Here is an 8,608-nt window from a genome sequence, read left to right as displayed (position 1 = left end):
AGTTCCACAGTTTGATGATGAGAGAGGCAGGACGTAGCACGCGGTGATAGTTCCACAGTTTGATGATGAGAGAGGCAGGACGTAGCACGGCGGTGATAGTTCCACAGTTTGATGATGAGAGAGGCAGGACGTAGCACGGCGGTGATAGTTCCACAGTTTGATGATGAGAGAGGCAGGACGTAGCACGGCGGTGATAGTTCCACAGTTTGATGATGAGAGAGGCAGGACGTAGCACGCGGTGATAGTTCCACAGTTTGATGATGAGAGAGGCAGGACGTAGCACGCGGTGATAGTTCCACAGTTTGATGATGAGAGAGGCAGGACGTAGCACGCGGTGATAGTTCCACAGTTTGATGATGAGAGAGGCAGGACGTAGCACGGACGATAGTTCCACAGTTTGATGATGAGAGAGGCAGGACGTAGCACGCGGTGATAGTTCCACAGTTTGATGATGAGAGAGGCAGGACGTAGCACGGGTGATAGTTCGGTGATGAGAGAGGCAGGACGTAGCAGTTCCACAGTTTGATGATGAGAGAGGCAGGACGTAGCACGGCGGTGATAGTTCCACAGTTTGATGATGAGAGAGGCAGGACGTAGCACGCGGTGATAGTTCCACAGTTTGATGATGAGAGAGGCAGGACGTAGCACGGCGGTGATAGTTCCACAGTTTGATGATGAGAGAGGCAGGACGTAGCACGCGGTGATAGTTCCACAGTTTGATGATGATGAGAGAGGCAGGACGTAGCACGGCGGTGATAGTTCCACAGTTTGATGATGAGAGAGGCAGGACGTAGCACGCGGTGATAGTTCCACAGTTTGATGATGAGAGAGGCAGGACGTAGCACGGCGGTGATAGTTCCACAGTTTGATGATGAGAGAGGCAGGACGTAGCACGCGGTGATAGTTCCACAGTTTGATGATGAGAGAGGTAGGACGTAGCACGGCGGTGTGCACCATAACTGGTGTAAAACAAACAAAAGAGAAGAAAAAAAGGCAGTGGTATGTGCTATCCTGTCTGTGATGCTGCATATAAAATACCCTGGTATGTGCTTTGCTGTCTGTGGGAAAGTGCATATAAAAGATTTCTTGCTGCTTATATCCAATTAAGGTTCAAGCACACTATCCTGAGCACACACATCAGCTATGTGAGCTGTCTGTTCAGGACACTGGGTTGTTAGTGATGAGAGAGAGAGAGAGAGAGAGAGAGAGAGAGAGAGAGAGAGAGAGAGAGAGAGAGAGAGAGAGAGAGAGAGAGAGAGAGATAAACAGAGAGAGACTGAGAGAGAGAGAGATAAATAAACAGAGAGAGACTGAGAGAGAGAGAGAGAGAGAGAGAGAGAGAGAGAGAGAGAGAGAGAGAGAGAGAGAGAGAGAGAGAGGCAGACAGACAGACAGAGAGAGAGAGAGAGAGAGAGAGAGAGAGAGAGAGAGAGAGAGAGATGGGAGAGGGAGGGGGATGGAGGGAGACAGAGAGGTTACACACGCACACACACACACAGACACACACACACACACACACACACGTCGTGTGTACTGGTCTTACGCCTGCCTACCCGTTGAATCGTTAAACTGGCTCGTGATGAGAGACGGTGAAACCTGTACCTACCAGTGTAAAGTTTGATGCCATAACCACTACACCTCCGAGACTAGTACATCCTAACTAGTGGTGCACACATGTTTTAGTGTAGTTACCATGGTGTCCTTGGTGTTAAAGACCGTATACAGTGATGCTTTATTTCACTTAGCGCCTTGAACATATTTATAGTGATGACCTTTGGTGACCTCAAACTTACCTTGATATTCATTAAAACAAAATGGAACCATATATTTTTTCTGAATCTATATACAATAGTGATTATAAATTTCATTGGTTCCAAAAATTAACATGAAATTCCCACGGTAGCTATTTTAGCTACACATGCATATCAAAAGGTTGTAGGCAGCCATTATGTGTTTACTCTATACAGTTATCTCTGACCGCAGAGAGCGATGATAACCGTCCGTGTGTCCGTCTATCTCTCAAACGCTGGTCATCCAAACCTATTTCCGATCGTGATTCATCCATTCGTCCATTTTACCTTTTAGTAACGGTTAATTTGAAATTGTTAACAAACTAAAGAAAAACCCACACATAGCTGTTGTAAACCTGGTGTTAGCACATTTCTAAATTTAGCAACTATCTAGGTTAACAGATTTCTACGTCAACTGAACTGAATATTTCAATAAATATAGCTAGCCCATCCCCACCCCCACGTATCTCGTTCTCCTAATGTTTTAGCCCAGTGATGCGCAGTCGGCTTGGGATCGATCCACGTCAGTTGGCCCATTGGGCTATTTCTCGCTGCAGCCACTGCACCACGACTGGTAGCCCGAGTACTCTGAATGTAGAGGGTTAGACAGATATCCGGGCTGAGTATCTGTCCAAATGTCCTTCTAGCCCTTTACAGTCAGAGTATTCGGGCTACACGGCTGGTACATCAAAGACCGTGGTATGTGCTATCCTGTCTATGGGATGGCGCATATAAACGATCCCTTCCTGCTCATGGAAGAATAACCCATGAAGTGGCGACAGCGGGTTTCCTCTCTCAATATCTGTGTGGTCCTTAAACATATGTCCGACGCTATATAACCGTAATGAAATAAATAAATAATAAAAGATTGATACTAAATTAGGTTATCTACAAACCTGTGTCACATTTGGTTAAACTTTACAACAGAGTGAAACAAAACAAGTCTGTGATGTTGAAACCGGAAAATACCCTTAAAGATAGACTGGAGACGTCTCTATAACGGTTACTTCTCAGAGGTACGTGCGTTCTTTTTAAATGATAAATTAATTTTGTGGTAGTGTAAACACCAAGATGACCAGAGACACTTCGGATGTACAGATGGCCAATTTACACAATAAAATCTAGCAGTCCGATTCCAGTGATTAAAAACGGCTCTAATATTGAACAATATGCCATAGTCAAGGCTTCTAGATTATGGTAGTCCCACTCCCATGGCTAGTGATATTCAATGTTGGGCTAATAAATAACTAATATTGTCATGCCCGACGGCTAGTGAAAAAAAAGAGGTCAAATGTTGCAGTTACGTCTATTTTATAAATTTGAATATCCTGCCCCCACCCCAACCCCAATGTAAGCTCTATCTCCCTATTTAGTTGATATATCTGATTATTATTATTATTTAGTAAAATTGTATGTAGGGCTAGCGAGTTTGAAATTGTAGCTAGTAAATGTTTAAAATCACCGATTCCATGGCTAGTGGATTTTACAATTCTAGAAGCGCTGCGTAGTGTTTAAGAACTAGGGCTTGTCGCTTTAAAGAGTCTGTGCTTGTCATATAGCCATACATTAAATCTGGTGAGTGACTTCGTAATTTAAAACCATTTCTGCCTTTCTTCAACCCCGGGCGAGACGTAGCCCAGTGGTCGGTCTAGGGTCGGTCCCCGTCGGTGGGCCCATTGGGTTATTTCTCGTTCCAGCCAGTGCACCAATACGGGAGTAGTATAAGGGCCTGCCGGGTGCCATGACCTACTTTCCGTGACCTTGACCTTGGTGTCTGGCCTTGGTGTGAGTCATAGTGGTGTGGCCTACTAGGGTGAACGCTCGCCCGTGTCCCTGACCGACTTAGGTTGGTACTGATGTCCTTGGACTGGCCCTGACCGACTTAGGTTGGTACTGATGTCCTTGGACTGGTCCTGACCGATTTGTTTAGCATTGATCGACTTAGAAGGCAGTGACTGGTATACCTGGGCAGGTGTGCGACCTTGGTGTAAGTCATAGCCTTGACGTACTTGGTGTGTGACTCATCGCCTAGCCTTGTCAGGGATGGTGTAAGATCATTAATTGCTACTAATGGGAAAGTGCAGCGGGTTTCCTCTCTAAAACTGTCAGAAGTATGTTTCACATCCAATAGCCGATGATTAATAAATCGAGATGCTCTAGTGGTGCCGTTAACCTACCACGTCTAAGGACTGCCCGACGCGAGGTAGTGTATTTAATTTTAGCGCGCTGAATGCTGAATGGTTATCACTGTTTACATCCGGCAAGTGATGGTATCTTGTGTTGTCAGTCTCTAAATAAAATACTCTACGGAACTTCTAGACGTTAAGTTCTCAAAGTCTGGCAGAAAGACGAAATGATTGAAATAGGTGAAAAAAGGAATTCTCGTTCTACACTATCTGATAGCGCATTCACAAGATTATTATGAACTGACCTATTTCGTCGCTTCATCCCGCGAGCACACACACACCCACACATATATATGGTTTAAGTGACAGATTTTGCCAATGTCTCAGTAGCTCAGTCGTTAGCGTAGTCGACTTGAGCGTGAAAGGTACGTCGTTCGTATCTCATGTGGTAGAAGTTTTTTTTTTTTCTATTATTATTTTAAAAATTAGTTTATTTATTTATTTATTTATTTATTTGTTTTTATTTTATTTATTTATTTATTTGTTTATTTATTTATTTATTATGTTCAAGCAGAACCCAATACAAGCATCCTCTAATAACCCTGTGTGGACGGGACGTAGCTCAGTGTTCCCTTGATGTGCGGTAGGTCTGGGATCGATCCCCGTCGGTGGGCCCATTGGGCTATATCCAGCCAGTGCTCCACAACTGGACAACGACCGTGGTATGTGCTATCCTTCGTTACAACTCGATTGTCGTCGTATACAACTCCTTCGTTACAACTCGATTATCGTCGTATACAACTCCTTCGTTACAACTCGATTGTCGTCGTATACAACTCCTTCGTTACAATCGATTGTCGTCGTATACAACTCCTTCGTTACAACTCGATTGTCGTCGTATACAACTCCTTCGTTACAATCGATTGTCGTCGTATACAACTCCTTCGTTACAATCGATTGTCGTCGTATACAACTCCTTCGTTACAATCGATTGTCGTCGTATACAACTCCTTCGTTACAACTCGATTGTCGTCGTATACAACTCCTTCGTTACAATCAATTGTCGTCGTATACAACTCCTTCGTTACAACTCGATTATCGTCGTATACAACTCCTTCGTTACAACTCGATTTGTCGTCGTATACAACTCCTTCGTTACAATAGATTGTCGTCGTATACAACTCCTTCGTTACAACTCGATTATCGTCGTATACAACTCCTTCGTTACAACTCGATTGTCGTCGTATACAACTCCTTCGTTACAATCGATTGTCGTCGTATACAACTCCTTCGTTACAACTCGATTATCGTCGTATACAACTCCTTCGTTACAACTCGATTGTCGTCGTATACAACTCCTTCGTTACAATCGATTGTCGTCGTATACAACTCCTTCGTTACAACTCGATTATCGTCGTATACAACTCCTTCGATCCATTCGTTATTAATCTGAGCGCAACCATCGTAAGTCGGTAGTTGGGAAAACTACAACACAACCATTGAGTTGGCCAACTTCCTCGTGGCAGTTGATAGCCTGAGCCTAGCATTAAACACCATGTTGGAGTGTATATCATATTCTGTGACAATCTTTCCTGTTGTCCATTATGCTGGATAAACTGTATTTATCTTCTTCTTTTTTTAAAAGACGAAGAAAACATTAATATTACCAGTACATATCTGGAGCCATGCCAATATTAAAACATATAATAATATACGTAGATGTTTTGTTAAAACATATAATAATATATGAAAATGTTTTGCTAAAACATATAATAATATATGAAGATGTTTTGTTATTGTTTGGCTGACTGTCCAAAATTTTCGTTCTAACAAAAACTCAAAACTTAAAACCATCTCATTAACAACTTGTGAGAATATAAAAGCAGACTATGTTTAACTTCAAAGTACATGCATTATCCCGCCCTGGAGTTGATCACTGGCTTTGTCAGAGGCCAAATCCCGCATCCCGCATGCATTAAAATATAGCAAAACTTAGCCATAGGTCGTTATTTCTTTAAATTACACCAAAAACCCAACAAAAACAACAACAAAAACAAACAACAAAAACACCAGTTATGCAACTTAACCTTTGGTATTCTCGGAATTGACAAAATGTTTAGAATAATTTTATTATCATTCTACGAGTTGTTTGGTTTTAAAACATTCAAACAAGCCATAAATAATACTGAACATAATTATAGCATCTAACAGTTAAAATTCATTTTGCATGAATTCGTAACAAATTCCAAATTAAGGGAAATTGAGAAATGTACACATGGTGGTAATTAGGGCTCCACGAATACTAGAGTACTCGGGCACGGGTCGAGTTTAGCAAGGCTCGAGTCCGTTCACAGGACTCGGGTATCCGTGCAAGGAAGAGCACTCTCATTTAATTATAATTTTACGTCATTTTGCCATATGCATTTTAGGTCTGTGAGACACAAGTAAAACAAAAGACTACGTCCAATGTGTGGAATGCAGTACAATGGCATGATTTGGCATCCATGTTTAGCGCTGGAAATCAGATGCATAATGCTATTTTACGTTATTCCTTAGTCGCATTGTCATCGGGTACTCGGGTCCGGATCCTCGGATACTCCAGTCGGATATGTTGGACTCGTGGAGGCCCTAGTGGTAATCATACAGACACGTTGCCAATCAAAACAATTATACATAATAAACAATCCTGCACGGGCAGATTTCACCCAGTAATAATCACACATTGGATGTGACTCGGCTACAAAACCGTAAACCTGATGACGACCGTATCTCTGCACAATAGAGTCGAACGGGTATTTAGGAAAATAGTGTATCTATGGAAGAACAGCCACCGCGGAGGAACGGGTATTTAGGAAAATAGTGTATATATGGAAGAACAGCCACCGCGGAGGAACGGGTATTTAGGAAAATAGTGTATCTATGGAAGAACAGCCACCGCGGAGGAACGGGTATTTAGGAAAATAGTGTATATATGGAAGAACAGCCACCGCGGAGGAACAGGTATTTAGGAAAATAGTGTATCTATGGAAGAACAGCCACCGCGGAGGAACAGGTATTTAGGAAAATAGTGTATCTATGGAAGAACAGCCACCGCAGAGGAACAGGTATTTAGGAAAATAGTGTATCTATGGAAGCACAGCCACCGCGGAGGAAATCCATGACTAATTGAGACTGTTTCACTACCTTCATCTGTCAACATCATAGTGTAATTGTGTATTTGTGAAACTGATAAAGTTGTTATGTTCTATTAGTAAAACGATTCAATCTGCTAGCCTCCATTGTTCAAAAACATATTCTCTTTAAGGAAATGGTGATCAACGTCCACAAAACAAAATTTACCTCCCCAAAACGTGTGACATGGATTGTTTTCCTCATGGACCCTTCATATACTTTCTGGTTTCTTTGATATCATTCCTAAATGTTGTCACGAGAGAGCTCGGCACAGAACACAGTGACACTGGGTTGGATGTTGGTTTCTTTGATCTCATTCCTAAATGTTGTCACGAGAGAGCTCGGCACAGAACACAGTGACACTGGGTTGGATGTTGTCACGAGAGAACTCGGCACAGAACACAGTGACACTGGGTTGGATGTTGTCACGAGAGAGCTCGACACAGAACACAGTGACACTGGGTTGGATGTTGTCACGAGAGAGCTCGGCACAGAACACAGTGACACTGGGTTGGATGTTGTCACGAGAGAGCTCGACACAGAACACAGTGACACTGGATTGGATGTTGTCACGAGAGAGCTCGACACAGAACACAGTGACACTGGATTGGATGTTGGTTTCTTTGATCTCATTCCTAAATGTTGTCACGAGAGAACTCGGCACAGAACACAGTGACACTGGATTGGATGTTGTCGCGAGAGAGCTCGGCACAGAACACAGTGACACTGGCCATTGGATGTTGTCACGAGAGAGCTCAGAACACAGTGACACTGGGTTGATCTCATTCCTAAATGTTGTCACGAGAGAGCTCGGCACACAGTGACACTGGATTGGATGTTGTCGCGAGAGAGCTCGGCACAGAACACAGTGACACTGGGTTGGATGTTGTCACGAGAGAGCTCGGCACAGAACACAGTGACACTGGGTTGGAGTGTCACACTGGATTGGATGTTGTCGCGAGAGAGCTCGGCACAGAACACAGTGACACTGGATTGGATGTTGTCGCGAGAGAGCTTGGCACAGAGTGACACTGGGTTGGATGTTGTCACGAGAGAGCTCGACAGAACTGACACTGGGTTGGATGTTGTCGCGAGAGAGCTTGGCACAGAACACAGTGACACTGGGTTGGATGTTGTCACGAGAGAGCTCGGCACAGAACACAGTGACACTGGGTTGGATGTTGTCGCGAGAGAGCTCGGCACAGAACACAGTGACACTGGATTGGATGTTGTCGCGAGAGAGCTCGGCACAGAACACAGTGACACTGGGTTGGATGTTGTCGCGAGAGAGCTCGGCACAGAACACAGTGACACTGGGTTGGATGTTGGTTTCTTTGATCTCATTCCTAAATGTTGTCACGAGAGAACTCGGCACAGAACACAGTGCCACTGGATTGGATGTTGTCGCGAGAGAGCTTGGCACAGAACACAGTGACACTGGATTGGATGTTGTCACGAGAGAACTCGGCACAGAACACAGTGCCACTGGATTGGATGTTGTCGCGAGTGAGCTTGGCACAG

The 8,608-nt window shown here is 43.8% G+C and overlaps 1 protein-coding gene across 1 annotated transcript; it reads left to right on the top strand.

Annotated features, from left to right (window-relative positions):
• Positions 1-5,995: 5,995 nt before the first annotated feature.
• On the top strand, positions 5,996-7,811 carry LOC121366820. Its single transcript, XM_041491113.1, has 2 exons — positions 5,996-6,708; positions 7,021-7,811. Exon 2 carries the CDS (start codon positions 7,335-7,337, stop codon positions 7,761-7,763), a length of 429 nt encoding a protein of 142 aa, XP_041347047.1. The 5' UTR covers positions 5,996-6,708; positions 7,021-7,334; the 3' UTR covers positions 7,764-7,811.
• The last annotated feature ends 797 nt before the right edge of the window (positions 7,812-8,608 follow it).

The sequence above is a fragment of the Gigantopelta aegis genome, unplaced genomic scaffold (genome assembly GCF_016097555.1).
Source record: "Gigantopelta aegis isolate Gae_Host unplaced genomic scaffold, Gae_host_genome ctg7250_pilon_pilon, whole genome shotgun sequence".
In the NCBI taxonomy this organism is placed as follows: domain Eukaryota; kingdom Metazoa; phylum Mollusca; class Gastropoda; order Neomphalida; family Peltospiridae; genus Gigantopelta; species Gigantopelta aegis.
This window is presented reverse-complemented; position numbering and strand designations above follow the sequence as displayed.

Excerpts from the sequence above, each read along its gene's own strand:
- LOC121366820 (XM_041491113.1), top strand. The coding sequence starts at position 7,335 with ATGTTGTCACGAGAGAGCTCGGCACAGAACACAGTGACACTGGGTTGG.